The sequence below is a fragment of the Pyxicephalus adspersus genome, chromosome 8, assembly GCF_032062135.1.
Source record: "Pyxicephalus adspersus chromosome 8, UCB_Pads_2.0, whole genome shotgun sequence".
Classification (NCBI taxonomy): domain Eukaryota; kingdom Metazoa; phylum Chordata; class Amphibia; order Anura; family Pyxicephalidae; genus Pyxicephalus; species Pyxicephalus adspersus.
The window spans coordinates 37964427-37991114 of NC_092865.1; the positions used below are offsets into that span (position 1 = coordinate 37964427).

The 26688-nt window shown below is 37.2% G+C and overlaps 2 protein-coding genes across 3 annotated transcripts in view; both read left to right on the top strand.

Annotated features, from left to right (window-relative positions):
• CAMSAP2 (calmodulin regulated spectrin associated protein family member 2) overlaps positions 1-7925 on the top strand; it is a 61098-nt gene extending 53173 nt beyond the window's left edge. For both annotated transcript variants that reach the window (XM_072420076.1, XM_072420077.1), the window contains one exon: positions 436-7925. In XM_072420076.1, the coding sequence (XP_072276177.1) occupies positions 436-741 (306 nt within the window). In that variant the 3' untranslated portion in view covers positions 742-7925. The remainder of the gene's footprint in view (positions 1-435) is intronic.
• Positions 7926-13736: 5811 nt separating this feature from the next.
• WDR47 (WD repeat domain 47) overlaps positions 13737-26688 on the top strand; it is a 35249-nt gene continuing 22297 nt past the window's right edge. Inside the window, exons 1-4 of the mRNA XM_072420078.1 lie at positions 13737-13893; positions 23973-24139; positions 25626-25709; positions 25831-25915. Of these exons, the coding sequence (XP_072276179.1) occupies positions 23982-24139; positions 25626-25709; positions 25831-25915 (327 nt within the window). The 5' untranslated portion in view covers positions 13737-13893; positions 23973-23981. The remainder of the gene's footprint in view (positions 13894-23972; positions 24140-25625; positions 25710-25830; positions 25916-26688) is intronic.

Here is a 26688-nt window from a genome sequence, read left to right on the forward strand (position 1 = left end):
TATCCATATAAATATTCAAATAAAGCCATCTTGTGATTTAGCCCATCTGTGCCCACCAAAAATATAACCTTCATGAGTGCATTTGTTAAAAATTGTTCTTCATATCTATGGGCAACACTTTCAATATGATAGTTTAGTTTCCTTGTCATAAATTAGCTGTTCTTTTTCAAGTTCTGTTGTTCCTACCCATTTTATGCACATCAACTGCATTCTCAAGTGGGCAAAATTTTTCAAACCTTTAAATGTATCAGATTCAGATTTGCCACATGTTCTAAATATTGATCACTATTTGAACACAATAATGTATAGATAACCCTTATTTTTTCACTTTGCATACACTTTTTATGCTTGTATGGTTCATTGACCTTTTTTGTTGGTCTGCAGTTATTTGGGTATCTCTTTAATTAAACTTCATCTTTTATCTTACTGTTACAGGAAATAGAGAAATCCAACGCCCACAATTTCCTAATCCTCTTCCGCGACTCAGGATGCCAGTTCCGATCACTGTACACATACTATCCAGAAACAGAGGAGATTAATAAGCTGGTGGGAATCGGGCCACGCTCCATATCCCGGAAGATGATTGATGGCCTCTACAAGTACAATTCTGATCGCAAGCAGTTCAGCCACATTCCAGCCAAAACCATGTCTGCTAGTGTTGATGCTGTGACCATCCACAGCCATTTATGGCAGGCTAAAAGACCGGTCACCCCCAAAAAACTCCTGTCCTCCAAGGCATAGCAATGACAGGCAAAGACAAGACCCACTTGACATTTTCATGACAGGAATCAATAATAATTGCCAATGGGACTCTTGGATGAACATATGTTTTTATTTTGGCTGTCTATACAGAACTGGAATGTAGAACAGTATTGACAGGAGCTGGGAAAGGGTGGGATAAGAAAAGGGATGCGGGAGGGAGGTTATTTATCACAAAACTCTTTCTTTTACTTATATGGGAGGGTAAGCTGTATGTTTATTTGAATTCAAAGCGCACGTGCGATTTTAACGTTCAACAATGAAGCACTGACATTTGTCCATTGTCGATGAGCGGAATGACTTGACATCTCCAGCCTTATAGGTTTTGAATTTTTTTTATTATTGTTATTATTCTGTGTTGACGTGTGTGCAAGATAATGTTGGGTTCATACGAGTCAATCGGATTTTATATTTTTGTTACTGATCGGGAAAGTGTTTAACCAGTTTATATGGCTAAAAGTTCACTGCCAGAATAGGTCATAGTCTGTTTCTCAGCAAAGGTTGCTGAGCTCTGGGGCAGTGATAGGCATGAGAAATGGACCAGCTTACCTCAAAATTGTAAAGCCAGTAGGCATGTATTGGATGAATGCATCACTAATGTTATATTTGTTTTCAGACTGAAAGTGTTAGAAGTAACTGAATATTTAAGTACTCGTGGCTGACATTCCCAGAATGCATTGTGCGTAATATAATCATTTATGCTCTGCATTTTTTTCCACTGAAAGTGACTGTACATTTTTTTTTTTTTACTACTGTCAATTTACTACATTTTTTTTGTTTAACAGTTTCAAATTTTATAGTAGATATAGAATCACATCACGTAGACAAAAAAAAATAGTCTTAACCATTTGCTGCTGTCACTTTATTATCTTCATGCAACTTGTAAGATTTTAGTGGAGTTTAGCATTTCAAACACTTTAACTGTTTTTCACCTTATTTGTTTCCATAAAGGTATGGCTGCCCTCCATGATGAGGTCATAGAGGTTGGCACTGCTGAATTCAAGGGACACATCATAGTGACTCCTATGAGGAGACAAATGATGCCATATAATAAGGAACAGTAGGAGAACTTCTGAGACAAAAAATATATATAAAAAAGCTAAACTTCCCTGGGGGACACCAGCAATAAAATCTAAATGCCATTGTAAAGAAAAATAAATCAGTGTTATAAGTGAATAGATCATTATACAGCAAATGATAACACTAATGCTGCAAGACAGGAATTTGCCATCTTGTGTTGTTCAGTGTATGCACTTTCAAGGGTGAAAGAAAAGTATGATTGTGGATATTTTTATTAGGATTTTAAATTTTGGTATGACTGCTGTTAAAAGAAGTATTTTGGGTATCTCATTGTATTTCACTCACAAATCAAATGTTTAGCTATTTCAATCTGTCCACATAGCAGAAAAATGATATGGCCAGCTTTTCCCTCTTATGCTTGAGTTTTGGAAGTAGATTTGGCACATAACACTACAAAACAATGGTTCCCACTGTCCTGCTAAACACATGGTTGATATTGTCAGCTAGTATTACAAAAGCATCACCCATTTTTAGTGGTAACCCTATTGTTACACATTTCAGACAGCTACACCTTGTGCTTTTTAACGTGTGTCATTGATACGTACTCCTTTTGCTGACCACCTGTCTTATAAGGGAAAACTGCATGGTTATCCACATTTGGCATTTAGTGTTGCTTTTAGGCTTCACTTTTCATTGTAAAAGATTAGTAATATAAGTAAGTATCCCCTCCCAGGATGTTTGGATTTAACATTGTGCAATACAGTGACAATGTAAGTGATGGCACTTCTGAACCCACTTGCTATTTTACAAATACTCCAGACATATGATCATACTCCTCAGAGAGAATGCTGAGGGGCTCTGCACTTAAGAATGTGTTTTTAGTGTTAATAAGCATAAATAAACTGAATGTTAGAAAGAAAAAACTATTGATTTCATTCTTCTAAAGCTATTACAAAGATATTGGACATAACACTTTTAATTATATTTATTTCACTTTGCAGTTCATTTTTCATGTTTGTTATTTTACTTAGTGATTAGTTTTGTGTAAATATACAATCAGACTGCCAATTTTTGATTTCCAGTCTTGCATTTGTATATCAAAATAAGTAATAATGCCCATCTGCGGCTTAATTCCTAAGAAAAATTAGATTGTTTTGCCGCTCATTAAACTCATATTTTGGCTATTTTGTTTTCTTAATATTTTATTTTTCTACACTATACAAGCTGTATCTATTTTTTTTTATAGGTACAGTATAAATTATTTCTATCACTTTTTTGGGCAAAACAGAACTTCCTGAGTTTGCTGTCTTGCTGAGGTATGCACATTAAATAAAGCTACATCAGCTGTCATTTTATTATTCTTATAGGTAGCCCCATTGATGTTTTGGCTTAGGACTGTTCTGTGCAATTACAGAGGAAAAGGATGTCATTTCAAGTTAAGGTTATCCACAAGTTAACTTTTTCCGAAACCAATATGTTGGTATTCAGGCAAATTGTCTCAAATTATATTATATTGATTAAGAATTATTGTGTTCGAACTACTAGTGTTGCCTAAAGTTTGCAGCCATAAGACAGTCATGTGATGGAACAAGCTTCTAGGTTTTCTATAGTGTACAAGCAAAGAGCAGAGGGGGGCGGTGTCAAACGTAATCCACATGGTCGAGAACTATTAGGAGGAGCAGACACACACTACTGCAGGGCGATCTTGCTTCCATGTGTTGTAAGAAACCACAAGGTAATACAACCCAACAGTGTCCCCCAAAACATAAAGGATATGAAACTTTTAAACATTGAATGTAAATTTCACAGCAATGTTGAAGTACACTTGGGCACTAAAGGCCCATAGTAACTGGCCAGATCAAAAGGAGATCGAACAGTTTCTTAAATCTCCTAAAACTCCTAAGACTAAACAATTTGATTTTACAATCTCATTTAAATCTACCATCAACTATGTTGACAAAGGGCCTGCTTGATTTGATTAGACAAAAGACAGTTTAGAATTGTCCTCTTTTAATTTATTTATTTTAAATTTAAAGGAGTTTGAACAATCTGATTGTACGCTTTTATGGCTAGCTTTAGGCTGGACATTTTTGAGCTAGAACAGTGGTTCAGTAGATGTCAGCAGTGGATACTTTCTTAGAATTATACTTTGTCAGCAGTCCCCAACCTGTGGTTCGGGGACCACTGGTGGTCCACAAGAAACATTTTTGTAGTCCGCCACTCTGGCCGGTGCATCCCCCAGCGGGGTCAAGAGAAGGACCCCGTTTGGGGAGGGGGTCCCACTGGCCAGAGCTGCGGACTATGTCTCCCATCGCAGGCCCAGACCTAGGTGGGTTCTGACATCATGACCTCACTTTGGGGGAAGTTTCTTCCCCTTTGAGTGGCACACTGCTCCTCGGGCATGCAGGGCCTGGAGTCTCTAAGTTTAGTGGTCCATGACGTCCAAAAGGTTGGGGAGCACTGCTCTATGCTATGCCTACTGAAAGATCCAAAGCTAATCATAGACTTTAGTCACCACATTGAAATCTGCAAACAGTACATTTGACATTTGTCAATGACTATCATTCTTGTTTTTGTAGCACCCAGAAAACTTGCATTCCCTCGTACCAATTCTTTAAGATCCCTTACATAAGTATATATCAGAATGAAACTCACCAGCTTTTGTTTAATCCTAGCATTCATTTTTAATTATTCTCTTGGAGTAAAGAGCCTTTAAATGTTCCTCATTTCAGATACATGAACATAACATTCCTTTTCAAAAGTCTACATTTTACTGCAATTCTATACTTTTATAATGGATTAGGTAGTGATTTTTCAAGGTAAAAAATCATAAAACTATTTATTTTTTTAAACATTTTCATAAACATTTTCATAACACTTTTAACATATGCATTGTCTGTTTACAAGCATTACTATAATGTGTAAGTTACTTTGTTTTTATAGTAGAACCATTTTAGCTTTCAGCGGCAATACATGATTTTAGTCACCCTATCAGGTATATTGTATTTATAGAACAAGAACTGAATCCTGGGGTGGTAAATATACAAGGCACAGCAAAAGTTGTTAAACTCTGTTAACATCCATGAAAATTTTTAATCAGACGTCGAGTATTAATGTCAAGTGACGTTTCAGTAAAACCAAAGCTAGACAGAACTTTGAATAGCTGCAGGATCATCATGGGTCTGTGTTATAGTGCCTGTATGTAAATGACATTTAAATCTTCATTAAATAGACATTGTACTTTTTCAGGACTGGTGCAAAGGAGCAGTAATGAAATACAACATGCTGTAGCTTTTAGCATCCAGTAAAATATCTTTCTCTTATCCTATGTTTGTAAACTGGCAGCAATAGGCTACATGACTTTAAACATCATTATTGCCTTTGTATACCCTCTGAATGAAAAATCATGTGTATTGTTATGTACAAAAATATATTTATATAGTGGAAAGTGTGCAGATACTAATTGTGAGGCTTTTGTATTGTTGCCAAGAATATTGGAGACTGAAAAGTCTTTGTACTGTACTTTAACAATTTTACACTGACCTACACCTAGGAAATATCAGGAGTTGTCTGAATAATAAATAAATATTATTAGGAGAGTTACTTTAGCAAGCACAGGTCTAGCAATGATTCACATCCTGCTCCGTCTGCTTTTCAGTAGTGTCCACAATGTTCATCACTACGATATGTATTAAAGGCTAATGGGGGTTAGGAAATGTTTGACGTGAAATGGTTCATGGAGATGTATTTGTACACAATGTAATGTTTCAATAACTTGCTGTTTTTATCTAATCATTTGCATAGTAAATGAGAAGCATAAAACCTTGCATGGAATGGCAGTGTATTTGGCAGAGTTCATTTGAAGCTTTGTGTTAATTTCCTCCTAATCTCCCAGACAACTGTAATATTTATTTGACGTGCTATATAAACTCACTCTGATAAAGCTGACTTTGCATGAATTTCTTTTGGAACAACAGTCATTCATTTTTAAATTAATGCATCATCAGTTTTTGAGCATTTATTTATTTTTTCCAGTTGAGTTGCACGGATTACAAATCACTAACATATTATTAACCCTTGTGTAGCGTTGCCTTGTCTTCACATTTCACTTGGTTATTTCATGCTGTCCCACCAGCATTCTGGACTTCTCTTTATCACCTTGGAATGTACAGAAGTTAAAAAGAAGGTGGTAATATAGGCAGAGCTTTTGATTAAATACCTAAAGTGAACCACCAGTGGAGAAAGTCTGTTTTTATTGCTGTTTGTATTCCCATTGAGAATGTCTTTTCTTTCTGCCCCAGTAATCACGGATGCATTGTTAAGGGTTTCCCCCTATCTTTATTTTATATATTCCTGTGGAGAATCCACCAATGAGCAATGAACACTTTGTTGATTTATTTAAGAGTTAAAGGTTCTTCTCCTAAAGTCAATTATCCCTTTGCAAGAGATAGTTTACTTAGCTTGGTAAATGAGGTAAGACTGTTGACTGCAATCATTCAGTCATGAGCAATCTTTCCTTGTATTTGACTGGGTTTTATTTAGGCTATGTACACACATGCAATAATTATCGTTGGAAAGGATCTTTCACGATCCTTTCCAACTACTGACGACTGCACGATGCATGAACGAGTGCTGCACATACAGCACCATTCTGCTCTATGGAGAGGGGAGGAGGGAGAACGACGGAGCGGCACCCCACTGCGCCCTCTCCCCCTTCACTTGCATTACAATCATTTGTCATCCATCGTCCGAGGATCCACCAGGACGGTCATTCGAAGGATGAACGACGAGCGCTGTACACATGCCAGCTTCTCGTTCTATATCAGCCCTGAGCCGTTTGCACGTGTTTATGTGGCCTGGGAATTTTCCCCATATTCTCTAGCTAGGGGGAATATCCCTTGAAAGTGAATTATTTTGTGATCTGCTTATACTCCTTTAGTACATTAATCTTTTCCATCTATTTTATCAATTCTCTATATGAAGATATATAAAGAGTGTGCTTCAGTGAGAGAGGGAACATGGGGGTGTTCAGCCCATAATATTACCCTGGAGGCAAGACTATATTAATGGGGGACACCGACAATAATACAATTTGACAGGGTATCAAATACATTCCTACTCCAAAATAAAATGGCTAAAGTTAAAGTTTTTGTTTTGCCCATAGGAACCAGCAAATCATTTTTTGCCTTGGTTAAAGAGCCCTAAAGGTTGTGGCGTGTTTCCATTTGAACCTCAGTGAATTTTGTTTTTCTAAAGGTGTTTATAGAAATGTTATCTGACCTCCAAATCACTAGTGTATGAACATTCATGGAAAGTCCCATGATGCCAGACTTTTCTTTGGAGTCTTAAGTTAGCAGCTGGGAAACTAACTTGGGCCTTAATCCCCTAAAACTGGTTACCCACACAGTCTGCAGAGATTCTATAGTAAATAGCTATGTCAGATGACATACCCATAGTCATCTTTTGTGTATCCCAAAAGTTCTTTGTTCTGGATAGTGAACCCGCTGACAGCATTGCTGCATACATTGTGCATATATGATGAACATTCTTTATGGTGTGGGGGCTTATTTATTATTATTACCCAATTTTGGGTGACACTCACATTGTGGTTTTAAAAACCTCTTTTAGTATAACTTGAATGTAATGCAAAAAGTGTATACATTTGTATAGAATGACTAGCAAAACCTTACGCTTGATCTGTGTTAAAACCGGAAGTTTTTTCTGGTCAGGATGCAAGATTGGCCATTATTTTACCTTTGCGCCATTTTATTGATTGAGCCTAATGAATATATTCACTTTTGGGTATCAAAATTTTTGCAACAGTTTCATCTTTCATCTTGAATTAAAAGTATGTTTTCACCAACAACATAGTGTCTTTTTATGCATTCATATTACCATTTTATTTTAATCTGACTGTTACATTTCATTTATTTGACTGAAGCTAAATGAACGATTTCATTGCAGTTGGATGGAGTACTGTTGATTGTTTGATAGATTATCGTGTGCTTAAATTTCAACCTGAGTTTAGCAATGCAACCTGTTATTTTTTTTCATGATGCTAAGCTGTAAAAAATGTCATAATGCTAAATTTCATGGTAAATTGTAGTTACTTTATTTCAATAAAAGCATGTCACATGAAACAAAAAGTCTATGAGTTATTACATAAGTAAACAACTAGCTACCTTCATATCGCCATTGAATGTGTCTGGTATGATTGGTAAATAAAATGTTATAGTATAAATCATATTTGTGTTATAGTAGTTTGTCTATGATTCACCAATCTATATAATAAACAGGTTTAATTGGGGCTTTTATGTAAAGTGGAACTAAACTAAAAAAAATTCCCTCATCTTTACTTCAGACACAGAAAAATCGTTTCAGATTGAACAATGAATGGCACTACATACAGAGCACTTTTTGACAAAAACCTGTTTCAGTCTGCCAGAGATTTAAGACTGGCGACAAAGGTTCACCTTCAGCAGGACATTGATCCAAAACAGACTACTAAAGCTCCACTGGAGTGTTTTTTCAGGAAACACCTAAATGTCTTGAAATAGCCTAGTCAAACTGAGAGCCCCTGGCATGTCTTAAATAATGCTGTACACCTACACAAATTACCTAACTTGAAGGAGTTTGAACGGTTTTACCTTGAGAAAATCTACCTGGCTAGTTGAGGGTTGCAGCATTAATTGCATCAGAAGGTGTCTACACTAAGCATGGACTTTGATAGGTGAATCCATCCCGATGGTGAATACATTCATGATGTTTGTTTATGATGTTTGTTAAAAAAAAAAAAAATGAACTTTCATTTATACTGTGGGCAAATTCTAAAACACAATGTGCCTCCACAACCTTTTTTACTTCTATGGTTATGGTTTTGGGAGCACTAGTGCGCTGTAAATCAAATCAACAACAATCCATTATTGTGCTCACAGGTTACAGTTTGGGAATCCTATTGGTATATATGAGATGTGAGAAAAATTGTAAACAAAAAACAATACAAAGGTATTTTATTACAGGACTATAACAGAAAAGGGAAAGAAGCACAAGAATGAAAAACATGTCCCACCAATAAGGTAAACAAAAAAGGTATCACAGTGCTAGCTCCCCTCCTATTGTGTGTTACTTCCCCCACTCCCAGATTGTAAGCTCTTCAGGGCAGGGTCCTCTCCTCCTGTGTCACTGTCTGTATTCATCTGTCATTTGCAACCCCTATCTAATGTACAGCTCTGCGTAATATTTTGGCACCATATAAATCCTGTTTATTAATAATAATACCAATAGCTCGCCAATGTAAAGATATTGATATCCGCAGCAGAAAAAGGTCAGTCATTGGTATCCAAAGAACTAGGAATCATGTTGATTGTTACCTGGGACCCCACGGTATCATATTAAAAAAAAAAATCACATTCACTCAATAAGGAACTATCTATTTATTCAAAAGAAAAGCAAATTTTTTAAAGCAAGTGTAGGCCTTCTAAAGTGATCTATATATTTTATCTTAAATTGTGAAACCTCCTGACCCATTTACATCTTTGTATCACAATACGAGGGGGTGCTGAGAAGTTCCTGGCTTTGCCCAGAAAGAAGAGAGCCAGAGTTATGAAATAACACATTTATTCAACATATTCCCCCTGAGACTGGTGCACTTGGTACAGCGTAGTTGCAGCTTTTCTAGACCATTCAAATAAAAGTCCTTAGGTTGGGCGGCAAACCAGCTCTCAGCAGCATCTTTGACATCAGAAATGTTCTCAAAACGTTTCCCCTTTCAGGTGTTTCTTCAAATTCGGGAACAGATAATAGTCCGAAGGGGCCAGGTCAGGTTATTAAGGAGGATGGTGGACCGATTGGAAACCGAGGGTGTTCAATTTGGCAGCCACAACGTTTGACGTGTGCGCAGGTGCATTGTCCTACAAAAAAAGGACCCCTTTCGTCAACTTTCCACAGCATTTCCTCCTTCAGCTGGTCCAGGAGGTTAGCATAATACTGTCCAGTGATACTTATGGGTTCTGAACTTCTTCAGCCAAACCTAGCCAAAAAGTCCTGTGCAGCTTCAAAATGGGCCAAAATCGCTTTGGATGCTTCAACTCGTTCCTTCTTCTGATCACTGTTCAAACATTCAGCATCCACTTTGCTGAAAGCGAGATATCCAGGAAGGACACTTCTCCCCCAGTGTTTGTGACATCTCAGTGTGAATGTCCTTTGCTGACTTTGCCTGGAGAAACAAAAACTTCATGGCGGTCTGTAACTCCAACGACGTGAAACATGCTTGTGCCTCTGCCATGACAGCTTCTCACTAAAAGAAAAAAACTGTTTTAAGAATTGCAAAGACCTGATATTTGCACAGTTACATACTAAGATATTAGGCTGTCATATGCCCCCCGACTCATTTTTCTATTTCATCTGGAAAGAGGAAAAGCCAGGAACTTCTCAGCACCCCCTTGTTTAAAGGAATGACAGTCCCCTTTTAGAAATGAACAAACTATGTAACTACAAGTATGCACACTCTTTGTTCCTTCATTTTTTATTTTAGAGATGAAATAAAGTGTTCCTGACAACAAAGTGGCACACTAAACAAATACAGCCCCATGGACAGCAGAAAGCAAAGCAGGTAAAGAAGTAGGCTATGTAATGTGCAGACCACCTGCAGCAGCATTGCTTATTGTTTGCTGTAACACATTCTGCACTTGCAATATATTAAATCATAATCCCTGTACATTTGTATGTATTGCATTCCCAAAATCATACCACTGAGCTGTATACTTGAGGTTAGCCATTCACTAACTCATTCAAATAAATTATGTGTAGTCCAAATCACTAAAATCTCAAAAAAGGTTTGGCCTGTTAATGTCAAGTACATTTTTTATACTTTGAAACCTGTTTAGGTTTACTAAAATCATGATGATTTGGTGATTGGTGATCTTGCAATGGAGATTTTGGTTTAGGCACCATCTAAGGGTGACATAATTCATGACCTAATGCACGGTTACCATACTGATTTCAGACATAGATTATTATTTTTTTATTATTATTAATAATAATAAACAGGATTTATATAGCGCCAACATATTATGCAGCGTACATTACATAGGGGTTGCAAATGACAAATACAGACAGTGACACAGGAGGAGAGGACCCTGCCCCGAAGAGCTTACAATCTAGGGGGAAGTAGTGAGGGTTTATGAGACAGAAGAAGACGGGTAGGCAAGTTTGAAAAATTGGGTTTTGAGTGATCTTTTTAAATGAGCAGAAAGTAGGAGGAAGCCGAATAGGAAGAGGAAGACCATTCAAGAGAGTTATACATGCTGATATGCTTAATGGCACCTGGGTTTTTTTTTTAATGCCGAACATTTTTAAAGACAGCTTCTATATATTGTGTATACTATAGTTGTAGTGAGTTGTGTATGACTTTCACAATGAGCTGTGCCTTTTATTACAATGCAATAGAATAAATCCACCCTGATGTCAGATTTCAGACCTGTCTGCTGCTTTGTGTGTTAACAAGCACCAAATTAAAGCAGAACATTCATTTTTAATGGTCTTAAATGTGTTTTGTTAATGCAAGCAATGTACTGTAGGTACCTGAATTGGGCTAATACAAACAGAGCAAAGATAGTGAGTGGAACAAGAAACATCTTAACAGGAGAGTGACACAGAGATGAGATCATCAGCATACTGCCTATTGTTTGAAACAAATGAACCTAGAAGATTCTCCACCAATAAATGTTTCAGAATGTTAGATTCACTGCTTTATAAATAGAGACCAAAGTGTCAACTTTTTATCTGTTATAAACTAGCTTAAATATAAAAGTACAACTCCAGCTATTTAAATGAAAGGAGCAAAATAGTTTCAGCATAAAAAAAAAAATGTATCTGTTGTGGTGCTTACCACCATCCCCATTGCTGTGCATATGTAGATGCACACTCACATTATTGCCCAAAGGTACTTCCAATATTAGGATAGTGTACAGATGCTGACAGAATGGCATGTATTTAAACAGCCCTGTTATTTGCCACTGAAAATGGCTTTTCTTGCCCAGTGTAGCACACATCTTAGGCTGTTGACCCCATTAGTACAATACATTTTATCAAGATTTTGCAAATCACTCTTGCCTCTTATCCCATGAACCCATGCCATATACTGTAAGTTTGCCTCTTAGCTAAGATTTGCCCCAACCCCATAAAAAGTTTTCTTGCTTGCAGTATTTTTGTTCTTAATAAAATAACTATAATATCTACATAAACATGTACTTTTAATTTTCCCTTTTAGCAAGTCAAGGCAGGCTATCTTAAATCAAGGCCCACATGCAATATACCTCCCATCCAGTAGCAAGTGTCATTCACTAGGACTGTGGATAGTGCCTCAAGGTACATGTACTCCCACAACTATAAAACTTGGGAAAAAGATCACCTTCATGTAACAATAATTATAGAAAAGCATGGATCAGCTTATAATAAATGGAATATTGAACATAGCTAGTGCTCTGGTATGCTAAAGTGTTGGTGGTTAGTGGCTGGAAACAGGCCATTGCATTGATCAGAAGAAAAATTACCACTGTTGGGGGTGGAGGAAAAACAATCTGTTTAATTGGTGGTCAGGGGAGTAATAATGAAATTACCTCAGTGGAGGAAAATTTGTCCTAGCATTAGTGTCAACAATGAGTTGAAGGAAAAAAGCTGAATTATCAGTGGTCAATGGGAGAAAAAATGACATAGCATTGGTGGTGAGAGGGATGAAAACCCCCTTCTGTTAGTGGCAACATGGAGGAAAAGCAGAAATTGAAAAAAAATAATTAGGTCATTGTTACAATAATGGCAATTATTTAACAAAAAAGTAAGGTTTGGTGCATTTTGCACTAAACAAAAAGCTACTACTGCACCATAAGAAGATTTCAGCATAATCTGCTAATAGAAAAGATGTCCAATATATAATCTAAGTCATCTTAAATTCCAACGCCTTTCAATGCTGAAAACAAAACACTGCAGAAAGACAATGCAGAGCTGCTGGAATCCCTGACACGACCTATCATTGACTGCAATTCATAATTTTCCTAGCATCAAAACTGCAGTGACCAAATCTGTCCCTGCTACATATTGCTTCAGAAAAGCTTTTCCTTGACCCGGTCCTTGTAATAATCATACAAACGGTAATTGGGAGACAATTCTAATTATTTTCAAACAGATTTGGATTGGACCACCAACTGCTTCTGTCAAAAAAAAGCAAATTATGGCAGCCTCCCATAACCCTTAAATGTTTCAAAATACACTTCAATGTGTCTAAAATCATCCAGATATTCTGTATTGCCTCTCACTACGACCCCTGAGGAAGCCTAATATGGCAAAACGCGTCAGGATTTAGGACAATTATTGTAACAATTACCCTCTAAAATAAGTAAACTCAACTTGCTCATCTTAAAAAAAACTGGGGCTGGTATTTTAATATTTGTTGAATCTAAGGATAGAGGAGAACCCTAAAACTTTAATATTAAACATAATAATGGCAGCAATTAAAACCCACTAAACGCATTTTTTTTTAGTGGGGAAGGATTAAAAAAAAAAAAAAAAAGCTGTTGCACCAATAAATAGACTTCTCTGTCTGACAGAAGTGAACAAAATTTGCAAGAGGGGCATAGATTGCACCAAGAAAAACTGAAAGAAGTATTTTGGAAACTATAGAAAATTAGCATGCTAATTTAGAAAAGTATATCACAATCATTGTAAAAAAAATAAATAGACTGTTAAAAATACAAAAACAAAACGGTATTTGGCTTTTTCACACATGAAATAAGCTCGGTATATGATTACGAAGTACTAAATATCCCATCACAAATTCCCCATATTCTATCAATCTGTGCAACCCATCACTGTGAGTCGCGCGCCGCCAGCAGGCACATTTGCAAGACAGCTCAGTTCGGGGTCCTCACGTTCTGGATTCTGATTGGGTACCGGCGGATCCGCTTGACAACCGCAACCTGAGACTAGAGACGCAGAGGGAGTGTGGCGGCGGCCCGGGCATCGGGGGCTGAGCCTGAAGAGTCACACACAGAGGCTGGGAAAGGACATTACCGGCTACGCAGTATTCAGTGCGGCTTTACCGAGGAGACAGGAAAGCAGGTAGAACACCGGCAGCGGTCTGTCCATCCACCTTTCTCTCATGTATAGGGCAGCGACCTTCCTCTCATAGGAAATATTGATATCAGGGCGAGTCATAGGATGCGCTTTATCTGTAGCATATTTATCCTCGTCCCGGATTCCTTCAGACCTGTGGAAAATGATAGAAGAGTGACTGGAGGCTTGTTATAATAATAATATTGTGATATTATGTCTGCCTTGGGACAGGTGAATATAAAAGATTCATTTTTTATTGAGTCGTATATGTCTTTACTCTAATTGTATATAGAATATTCCTGAGTATTTTAGCAGTCTGCTGGCCTATAGGGTGAATACATTGGCCCAGTGCTGGGACCTAGGGAGGAACCCAGCAAAGCAGTTTGCTTTCCATTTATTTGTCAGGATGAGGGGGCTGACTGCCAGCCATGAACCCGCCCTCCTAGGGGGTGTGATGGGAACAAATCATGACACAGACTCCCCCCTGCCTGGTTCTCCCTGCCCATGTTATGTGGAATAAAAAGATGTCATTTCCTTTGTTAAATGAGCTGATTCTTCATTCCTGGCGGCATTTATATTCCCACCACACCCAATGGTGACACCAAGTCATTCTGAACCCCAGGTGGTCGGCTCGGCCTCCTTCATTATTGATGGAGCTTTGTGTAAATTAGCCTTCTTGTGGCTTCCCATCTGCTGCTGGAAAACATCAAATAAATGAACGCATGAGGCCGACAAGCTTTTTCTCATATTCTGCGGCCTTTTTTGGCAACGAATAAGGGGTTTGTTTTATATAAGGTTGTTGAACTAGATATAAACCCCAATTCAGTGAAATTTAGGAGTATGAAAAATAATATCCAAAAACACACGGGTAAAAAGGGCAGGGATGGGATTTGCTAAACTGCCTGTTTTCTTATAGTGGTTTCTGCTTTCTTTTATAAAAAGAATCCCTAGGTTTGCTAAAAATACAGTTATCATAAGCCAACTCTATCTTCTGGTATAGTGCAATTCTGCTGATCAGCTGATTTGTTACCAGTTCTGCAATGGCTGCTTGGTTTTTCCCATGGAAGGTTTATTAATGGTGATAACAAGGTCTGCATAAAGGGGCCATTCCCAGTCTCTTATCTAAAGCTTTTGTGACAGGTTGGCAATGCATGAGTGTGATAAGATAATAGGAACACAATGTTGTCACACAATATAATATTAGTGTAAAAAAAAAAAGTGACATGGCAGGATCACCTGGTATTATTTAAATCAGGTTCAAAACTTATTTACCCTTTAACACCTGTCCCTGTTCTGTCAGGGGCACTGCCATCTTTTCTTCCTCATTCTATTCTTGGTCAATCTTGATTGGCCAGGATGACGTAACTCCCATGCTGGCACGTGGGAATTTATTCAGTCCCAGCAACTGCAGGGGAAGCTGGCATGTGCCGAGTGTCCTAGTAACCAATACTAAGCTGCCCATGTGCAGCCTAGCAAATTTCACAGCTGGAACAGGTAAAAATGCTTTTTGCTGAGGTGCCATCGCCTGTTTCTACAATGAAGCCCTGCCTGATTACAGATTTTTAAAGTGGAACTTTAGTTATGGTAGTTCTCAGCTATTATTATTTAAATGTGGTTTTAATTAAAATGAATCGGAGAAAGTGAGAATATGAAGTATTGAGTTGTCAAATTTTCCATTCTTCATTGTACTGAATTTAAGTATTCTAATATTAGTAAAATGAATGTTACAGCCAGGCTAGTTGTTTACTCTTCTAGCTGTTGCATTGTGAATAGACATTGCTAAACTGTATCTGTCTCTTTCCATACATAGGTTAGCACATAGCAACCATTGTTAAGCTACGTACACACTTCCAATTATTATCGTCGGAAAACGAACGACGAACGTTCCTGCACGATATATATGAACGATCGTATAGCACCGAGCCTGCACATAGAGGTAACGACACGATCGTTCGTAGATATTGTACACACAATAGATACGATTTTTTTTTTTTTTTACATGATTGTGTGTTTCCAACATTTTTTATATTCATGATATCTACTAGAACCCTGTCCGGACATATTTCTGTAAGTTACAGGTCTACAATTTAAAAAAAAAAAAATTTCATGAAAAACAGTGTAACGCTTTTGGAACAGAAATCTAGATATCAGTGTAACGCCCAGGAGGTTAAGTGGGCAAGACTTTTCTATGTAAACAATGTGTAAAATAAACAACAAGCTGGTGCTTCTGAGCTGTTTGAAACCAACTAAACCCAACTCTACAGTCTTTGTTTTGATCTTTGAAAGTAGATAATTAAAAATCTGTGAATCTGGTATAATTAGACTCCATAAAGCCATATTATGGCCACATTAAAGTACATTTCCATTTCAAACTGATTGGAACTTCAGTAGCAATTTATCCATACAAAAATTCTCCTTTCAACTTTTGTAGCCAATGGCTAATATTTGTGTAAATTTCGTACTAATTTAGTGAATGCTATAGTGAACATGCTAAATAAAAAAAAAAAAATGGAAACAAAGACCAGAGCTACAAGAAAGTGATTCTGGCTTCATAGTAGGCCTGGAGAAGCAAACTACAATGAATTCTCACTGCTGAAATCTGCAAATGATAACATGACAACAAGTAACATAACCCATTGGTGAAGCATTTGTTATGGTTGAATTTTAACTAATTAGTATTTTGTGTAAAATTTTGTACAGTAAAGCTGCGTACACACGTCCAATTTTTATCGTTCCAATCGAACGACGAACGATCGATTGGAACGATAAAAATTGGAAGTGTGTACGCACCTTTACCTAGAGGTGCTATTGTTTAAAGGGAACCCTTTCTTCAAATATTAACTTAAAGCTAAGTAAACATACTTGTCGGGATGGATGAAGATAAAAATGTGCGATCACAATCGTTTCATGTGCCAACAAATTATCCAATATTAAAAAAAAAACATTTTTTATCACCCTGGCCTTTGATGGAGACCAGCAGTGCCATATCAACTTACATGTAGGTATGCTATCTGTTGTCACCCTCAGGAAATTCACCCTGAGCAATGCCATTCAGCCACCATCGGACTGAGGGAGGCCTCATGGAGGATCTATCTGAAAAGTATAAACCTCAGGTCTAGGGTATTGATATCACTACACAAGGTAACATCAGTTGTTATGTTTGATTAAATTATTGGTGTCCTAACTTACACAGTGGGGCTGATTTATTAAAGTGCTCCAAGACTGAAGAAGATAAACTGTCGTGGGTAAACCTGGGTGATCCAGCAAACCTGTATTATATTTCTTAAAAACATATTTCTTAAAAAAGTTGGAAAATATTTTCAATCCTAGACCAGATCTGTTCCAGGTTTGCTGGATCACCCAGGTTCCCCTATGTTAGTCTATCTTCTCCAGTCTTGGAGTGCTTTAATAAATCAGGCCCATTGTGTCAAAATGCAGAGGCGTTATAGTGAACCACATCTTGAACAGATGTGAAAAAGGCAATGTCTGTTTGAACATGATGCCAAGCATTATCAGCCTATTTAGGTTTATGTGCAGTCATGAAACACATCGGCACAATTGATACTCACCAGACCTTTTTTCAGGTACACCTGTTCAGCTGGTTACTAACACAAATATCTGGTCAGCCACAGAAGAACAACACACCAAACCTTGAAGCAGATAGGACCAGGTGCCACTTTCTGATGAGTCCTGATTTCTGCTGCAACATTTGGATGTGAACAGAATTTGGTATGAACAACATAGAAGCATGGATCCATCCTACTTTTTATTAATGGTTCAGACGGTGGTGGTGGTGGTGTGTGAAGTATATTTTGGGTCCCGTAGTACCAACTGAGCATTGTAGCCATATTCTACTTTAGTATGGTTGCTAAACATGGGTACATTGCGGTCATAATGGGATGGACATCTGCTGATGGCTACTTCCAGCAAGGTAACGCTCTATTTCACTAAGCTAAAATCATCTCAAAAAATAGTTTTTTTGAACATGACATAAAGTTTACCATACTCAAATGGCCTCAACAGTCACCAAATCCTATTCCAATACAGCATATTTGCCTTGTGGAGGATTGGGAGATTTACATTATGAATGTGCAGCCAATAAATCTTCAGCAACTACATGATGTTATGTCAATATTGACCAAATGTTTCTAGCCCCTTGTTGAATTCATGCCAGACTTGTGGCAGTTCTGAAGCCCTAACTGGTACTAGCAGGTTGTACCTAATAAAATGACCAGTAAGCATAAAGGCCCTTAAAGTAAACTTTCATTTTTAAAGTAAAAATTTCACAGGTAGCTCCATTTAAAAAAAGAAAAATTGATTTCATCACTTTTAGGACCGATTCTTAACACTGGTATTGCAATTAAAATGCATTGGTGTTCCTTGTATACGATGCATTGGCGTGTGTTGTGGAATTATGCAGTGCATTACTAAAAAGCATTGCAATTCTTTCCAACTTGGTTGAAGGTGACCTCACCACTGATTCCTGGACACCCCTGGTGACCATAAGGTAAGTATTGTTTACATTCTTCATTTATCCTAAAGTTTATTTTTATTTTTGACAGATTATAGGGGGTTGCAGCACACCTAGGATTTGTGTTGGGAAATGCTACCCAACATTGCTTATGTGAACAGACCAATAGGCACACATAGTCAGAGAAGACAAGTACAGTATTCTAACCCTTCATTTGAAGCACTCGCACCTTTTCACTTCTCAAGTATTGTGGTACTTTTTTTACGTGTTTACAACCATGAACCCCCAAGAGAAGATGCACTTACTATGAATTACATTGGATATTTAAAAATAAATTGTCCATAATTAAGCTTATTAAGCTTAACCACCCGACCGTTAAACCCGACCTTGGTTCGGGTTATAAAAAATTTCAGTTATCGATAAACCCGAACTTTTCTCACTGTATGAAAATACAGTGAGAAAAGTTCGGGTTTATCGATCACATTACCTGGTCCCGCTGCGATCATCTAGCGTCGTGTTCCAGCGTCGTCCTCCAGCGTCGGGTGCCTTCTCCGAGAAGAAGAAGCCGGCCGGCCTCTTCTCCGTCCGTAGTGTGTGCGTGTCCCTCGGCGATGACGTCGGCGCGTGTGCGGGAAATTCAAATTNAAANTCATTCAAACACATTTTGTATTGGATTGAATACAAACTCCTGTATCCAATCCAATACAAAATAATTCAAAATAAATACAAAGTATGTAATTGGTAAATTCAAACTCTCATTTTGTATTGGATTGGATACAGGAGTTTGTATTCAATCCAATACAAAATGAGAGTTTGAATTTTGTTCTCATTTTGTATTGGATTGAATACAAAGTCCTGTATCCAATCCAATACAAAATAATAGAAAATATATTTATGTGGTTTTGTCTATAGGTATGTGACGGACACTAGGGAGGTGTTTTAGAAAAATATATTACTATACAGTATACCGAATTATCGCATTTCCAGTATTTTTCATTTATTTATGTATTCTTGTTTAAGCTGACTTTTGTGTCTTTTATTTAATTTTATTAAAAGTTAATTTTTTTTTTTTTTTACATGATTGTGTGTTTCCAACATTTTTTATATTCATGATATCTACTAGAACCCTGTCCGGACATATTTCTGTAAGTTACAGGTCTACAATTTAAAAAAAAAAAAATTTCATGAAAAACAGTGTAACGCTTTTGGAACAGAAATCTAGATATCAGTGTAACGCCCAGGAGGTTAAGTGGGCAAGACTTTTCTATGTAAACAATGTGTAAAATAAACAACAAGCTGGTGCTTCTGAGCTGTTTGAAACCAACTAAACCCAACTCTACAGTCTTTGTTTTGATCTTTGAAAGTAGATAATTAAAAATCTGTGAATCTGGTATAATTAGACTCCATAAAGCCATATTATGGCCACATTAAAGTACATTTCCATTTCAAACTGATTGGAACTTCAGTAGCAATTTATCCATACAAAAATTCTCCTTTCAACTTTTGTAGCCAATGGCTAATATTTGTGTAAATTTCGTACTAATTTAGTGAATGCTATAGTGAACATGCTAAATAAAAAAAAAAAAATGGAAACAAAGACCAGAGCTACAAGAAAGTGATTCTGGCTTCATAGTAGGCCTGGAGAAGCAAACTACAATGAATTCTCACTGCTGAAATCTGCAAATGATAACATGACAACAAGTAACATAACCCATTGGTGAAGCATTTGTTATGGTTGAATTTTAACTAATTAGTATTTTGTGTAAAATTTTGTACAGTAAAGCTGCGTACACACGTCCAATTTTTATCGTTAGAAATGAACGACGAACGACCGATTGGCCAAAAATCGTTTGTAAAAAAAGTAACCAACGACGCTGACGAGGATAGTCGTTGGAAATGAACGACCGGATCGGATTGGACGACGATCGTTGACCGTCTATCGTGTGTACGGTCGTTTAGTGATCGTGCATGTAATCGTGATCGTGCATGTTCTGAGCATGCGCGATGAACAAACATTTGATCGATACAGGCTGTATTGTGTATGTGAATATATATATATATATACTGTGTGTATATATACGTGTGTACAATATCTTTGAACGATCGTGTCGTTATCTGTATGTACAGGATCGGTGCTATACGATCGTTTGCAGATATCGTGCAGGGTCATTCGTTTACAAACGATAATATTTGGAAGTGTGTACGTGGCTTAAGTCTTATGCTTGCTGGACCACATGTCCAGTGTGTCTACATCTACATGTGTGTATATCTACACATAATGTGTTATATACAATATACCTAAAGGACAAAATGCTTGGATAAAGGTCTATGCCTACAGGAGCTTATTATATAGATGTAAAAGTTCTACAGAGAACTGTTCTTTGCTTCAGTTACGTTGACAAACTACCTAAACCTGCTACTGTATAGAGTTGTTATATTCAAAAGAAGATGGGGTGTTTCAGATAATTTGTGAGCAGAAAATGCTTCATGTATTTATTATTAAGAACAATTTAGTCCCATTCCTAACGTTTGGGGTCACCTACTCGCGCTCCTACTCTACTAGGTGTAGCTGTGCAAGTCTAGCTTTAAAGATTTTGTAGCTCTGAAATGCTCGGCCCTGTTGGCATCATATGGATGTGGCTTTAGTATCACATTCTATTCCTTGATTTTCAATGGGTATAGTTGGGTTGCAATTCCCAACAGCTTGGAGGGTTCAGTTTGTCTTGCAGTATTTGTCCCAGCAATGAAAGTGGCAAAATCTCTGTATTTTGCCATTGATTACAATTTTTTTTCTGTAGAGGACATCTCTTATATCCATGCATAGTAGTTCCATCTTTTTTTTAAAAAAAAATAGTTTTTTGTGTGCAAGGAAGAGGTTACACCTGTCCATTTTATTTAAATGCTTAAAATGACCAGATGTTTGTTGTTACTTACTTATCAGTTTCAGAGAGAACACTTACAAGATTTACAACAGTATGGCAGTGTATATATTTGTGGTCTTTCAATGTATATTTTCAAACTGGAAGGATTTTTTTTTACTAAAATTGGAGTTTGATATAAAATGCATTCTCTTGTTCAGATGTGCAAGTTTTTCATTTGACATGCTTCTGCAGAGGAACCCAGTGTACCAAAACTAATTTCTCCACACAATTTATTGATATGGACTTTATCCCAAAATGGAGCTAAGCATGCCATTTGTTGTAGTGAACAATGCAATCTGAGCATCTTGGTGACCTGCTGAGTTTACTTTGTGTTTTTGCTGGGTAAGTTTATTTATTTGTGCCTATTGAGTGCTGTCATCTTCCACAGACTTGTACAAAGTCCATAGCTGTGTCATGAACTCTCAATCTAATCTAAACCTTACTATAGTCATATTGTTTGCTGTGTGGATAGTACAGATGTGTGGATTCCCTATCAAAATTATTGGTTACATGTTCTGCCTCTTTGAGATGTGTTAGACAATAGAAAAGAAATAGGAGAAAGGCTGGGAACAGAAACATATGTTTTTTTAAAGGGCGGGAAATGATTGGAACCTCTGTCAGCTTTGATTTCAATGCACATTGGAATATCAATATTACTGCACTTTATGGAGAATACCTTCATAGCCGGTCTTCTGTGGAAGCATATAGTTCTTCAAGAGGTTAGCTAGGGGGTTCTCTGAGAAAAGAGCTGTGGTGGACTGATCACCAGCCCATGATGTGTGCCGTACTGTGCTCACAACAATTTTCACTTTATGTCCTACTTTTCTGTTATTTATTATTTGTTTCATGTAATGTATTCTTAAGATAATTGGGTCTTAGACTGGGGATGGGTAATAAAGAATGATCTTTATCATTGGTGAACTACTGATGAAGCTAATGCATTCCAATGTAATGAAATGTATAGATATGATCCATTTTGCAAAAGGTTTTTAGAAACGTGTAGTTCTAGGGTTGAAAGGCTAAAGGTGCGTACACACTTCCAATTTTTATCGTTCCAATGAACGTTCGTCGTTCGTTTTCCAACGATAATAATTGGAAGTGTGTATGTAGCTTAAGAGAGCTTGTTCTAGAGTGTATAATGTTTGTTTGTATTATTCAAGTTTATTACCATTTGTATACCTTTATATCCAGTGATTGTAAAGTATCCTTGGCTATGGTTTACCTACTTTCAAGCACCCTAAATTTGGAAAAATTTACTAACTTAGATAATGTTTTTCCAAGTAATCCTTATGTAGTAAAATAGCTGAAATGCTTACACATAGTTGTTTTCTATATTGATATATCACTATCGGCTCAAACTAAAAAAGTAACCATAACCCCCTGGGGTTTTTATACCTCTTGTTATATAGATATTTTCAGGATACAATACAGTTCATTCAGCACAGGGTATAAAGCTGGGAAGCAAATTATTTACAATATAAAGTACAATATATACAACTGAACACTACAACTCATAAAACATACAGCACAATGTGGTTATTAGTAAACTATTTACAATATACAGTACATTTTTGTACAACTGAACTTTGTTGATTATAGCACTGTCAGTTATGAGTTACAGCACTATTTATGCAGTGACCATTGTGAATAATATACTGAACAGCACTGCTGAATAGTATGGAACAAATAGTATACATCAGGTTGTTTAAGTATTATGAAGTATATAAAACACAGCAACTATCCATCTCCTATTGTGCCAACCTCTTAGATTGTAAGCTCTGTTGGGCTGGGTCCTTTCTTCCCCTTGTGTCGTTGTTTGCACTTGTCTTTAATGTAGGTTTGGTATTTGTATCACCTATTTATTGTACTGTGCTGTGTAATTTGTTTCCACTTTATAAAAAACTAATGATATTCAGCTAGAATTTTTTGTCTACAGTATTTTAAAGTGTAAATAGTGAACCAGCAAAGTGTGTTTAATGTATATTAGTTGTAAAGTGCTTTTCAAATTATTGATTAGTGGATGAATTGGATTGTAGAGCTTTAAGATAGCCTTTTAAAAAGGTTTGAGTAATTCGCGAACAGTGCTTGCACTAAGGGAAATGTACAGTAATTGGAGAGTGCATAAAAATGTCAGACACAACCAGACAACTAAGAATTTTTAAAAAAGCCACAATTTGCAGTCTCTGTACATCTTCTATGACTGCTAGCCCCTGGCAATAAAATATGAACACTTTTTGAGTAGCTGCTTTAGTTTGGTTGTTTATTGAGTTTTCTCAATAAAGTATGCCCGTGCACTCAGAGTTTACAAACAGACATTTCCATTTAATTACATAAAGAGGTTTAGTCACATGTGCTCTTGGAAATGCAAAAGAGAAACATGTTTGTGGTAATCTGGGCTGATAACTTCTGGAAGAAGCACAAGCTTGTACCTGGAGTTACTTCATCTCTGCTCACACCCAAGGTGTAGACACTGTGTAAGTGTTTTGTGAGAGTTAGCATCAGGGTGTGCGTAGCTTTTAAACTGTAATAGCTTATGTTAGCTGTCATGTAAGTGAAGTCTGGTGTGCTTGTGCAGCTTTATGTAAACAAATAGAATCGTATAGAGTCTGAACTAATGCGCACAGTGGAAGATGTTTTCCTTGCTTATGTGAAATTCCTATCTGTAGTACCTTACAACTATTTATGTTTTTCAGACCATCACAATGACGGCCGAGGAAACTGTAAATGTTAAAGAAGTAGAGATTACCAAGCTGATTTTAGACTTTCTCAATGCCAAGAAGTTGCACATCAGCATGCTGGCCCTGGAGAAGGAGAGTGGGGTAATAAATGGGTTGTATTCGGATGACATGCTTTTCCTCAGGTATGTAACATAGCCAAATTTTTTGTATGATGTTTTCTGTCTGTGCTACCTTCTTTTACCTCTTAATTTTCTATATTACTTTTAGTTTTACTTTTTATTTTCTTGAATTTCTATGTAATTCATAGGTAGAGGTGTTTTGGGATTCACAATGTTATGGTATTACTCCCTGTAAGCTCAATTCAAATATTCCGCTTGCATGCTGTGACCACACAACTCTTAAAAGAAAAAAAAAAAAATCTGTGTTAGGTAGCAAAACTTGCACTTTTATCATGTAGGCGTTCACTTTACAGAGATGAACTTGACCTTGACTTATATTAGGTGCTGTATTTTATGATGTTTCAATGGGCCCTTAGTTTATAGCACCAAAAGCCAGCTAAGCATCAGACCCATAAAAATTTGACCAGCTAACTTGACACTCATTGTAGCATTCTCTTAGCAGTTTGCTTTGTATTGTCTGAAGCATCTAGGTAGTACCATTTTCTTAATGTTTGTTCATTTTCACTAACTTTGTCTGATGAGTTTTCCTTCTGGGAGAGTTTTTAGGTCTGAGAAGTGATGTTCTTTCACATTCAGACCCCATGTCTACCTTAATCTTGGAGACCATGCAGTCAGACCATCTGAACAGAAATCACCCTTAGAGTATTATTGGATGTGTGTATTTGTTTGTTTTTTACCTGTAAAATCCTCCTTTGTGTAGCCATCAAAAAGCCTGAAGAATGAATGGCTGTGTGAACATCTTGGTTATGATGTTGATAGCCCCACCAGACTCTGTTTCTTATACCAAACCCTATGTTGTTTCCTTTCATTTCTCTTCTGCAGCTATATAAAAAAGGTTATGTAGGGAGGTAAAGGAATGAGTGGCGGAGTTGGACAAACACAGAGCAATTAGAAACCCCCAGAAGAGGACTGATCTTTGACTTTCAAAGAGGAAGAGCTTTGGCACTTTCTAGAGAAGTTACATTTTCTAGCAAGGTTAAAGTCACATTACAGATGGATAAAAAATGTTCATTGAGTTCATTAAAATGTTCATTCCCCAGCCCATGAAATACCTTTTAAGTCAATTGTCCAATTACTTTTGAGCCCCTGAAATGAAGTGTTTGTGTTAAAAAAAAAAAGGCTTTAGTTGCTCACATTTGTATGCCATCTTTTTGTTCAACTGAATTAAAGCAGTGTCTGAAAGGTTTTATACAGGAGCACTTATTCACAGACAGCTGTACCTGCATACCATAAAGAAAGTTAGCCTTTGTCAGAAGGGAATACAAAGACATCTGTGGATGAATTTCCTAAATGTGTGACTGTCATCTAATTTCTGTGGATGATTATTTATACTTGTTAAAGTTTTTGTTGTTGTAGTATTGTTTAAATGAGGTGTTCTTAGATCCCTCTGTCTGGTCAATATAAAATATATGTATATTAGAAGTGTATGCTGGACTATGCAAACATTTTTTTGTTTGTATATTTGATGTTGATGATGATTCATTTCTAGACAATTGATTCTTGATGGACAATGGGATGAAGTCCTTCAGTTTATCCAGCCTCTGGAGTGCATGGACAAGTTTGACAAGAAAAGGTAAATTTTATTGGTTTAAATGTGTTTTGGGAGGTATAATTTATTGACCGTTTACAACCATTAGGTAAATAACCGTGACCGCAAATTTAGAAAACGAATTCATCTCTCATGTCCCCAACAGGTTTCGATATATAATCCTGAAGCAGAAGTTTTTGGAAGCACTTTGTGTGAACAATGCAATATCAGCAGAAGAGGAACCACAGCATGTAAGATATAAATTAAGTGTACTTGGATCAGAGGACCCCAACCCCCAGTCTGTCCCCGGCCGTCTGACAGGTGGGCCGCGGCTCTGGCCAGTGCACCCACCAGCGGTCTTCTTCTAACCCTGCCCCCAGGGGCCGCATCAGTCAGAGCCGCAGACAATGTCTCCCTGAGACATGGCAGGCTCAGGCCTGCGATGGGAAAGTGGGTGGGTTCTGGCATCATGGCGTCACTCTGGGGGGAAGTTTTTCTTCCCCTTTAAGTAACACACGGCTCCCCGCGCATGCGCAGGCTGGAGTCTGTGCATTTAGTGGTCCGCGACCTACTAAAGGTTAGGGACCACTGCCCTACATCCTCTTGTAAGTTGTCCTTCTGGAAATTAGAAGGTAGCAGATTGTGCAATGCACTTGTAGTGGGATATATGTATCAAATCTTATGTGTATTTAGCAATGTTTTTAATTATAGGGCTGTGTCAATTAGTGGCTTGCAAAAAAAAAAAAAAACTCTTGCAGGAACAGCTATGCAAATTATATCACTACTGTATTTACAAAAAGGACAGAACAAGCACACTGTGTTATGACTGCAGAAGCATACTGTCTGAAAGGAGACTCGGTAATAAAATCAGTGCCTAGGTTTGTTTAACCACCTGGGCGTTTCACTGATGTCTGGATTTCTGTACCAAAAGCGGAACACTGTTTTTCATGAATTTTTTTTTTTTTTTAATTGTAGACCTGTAACTGTAACCGAAATATGTCCGAACAAGGGTCTAGTAGATATC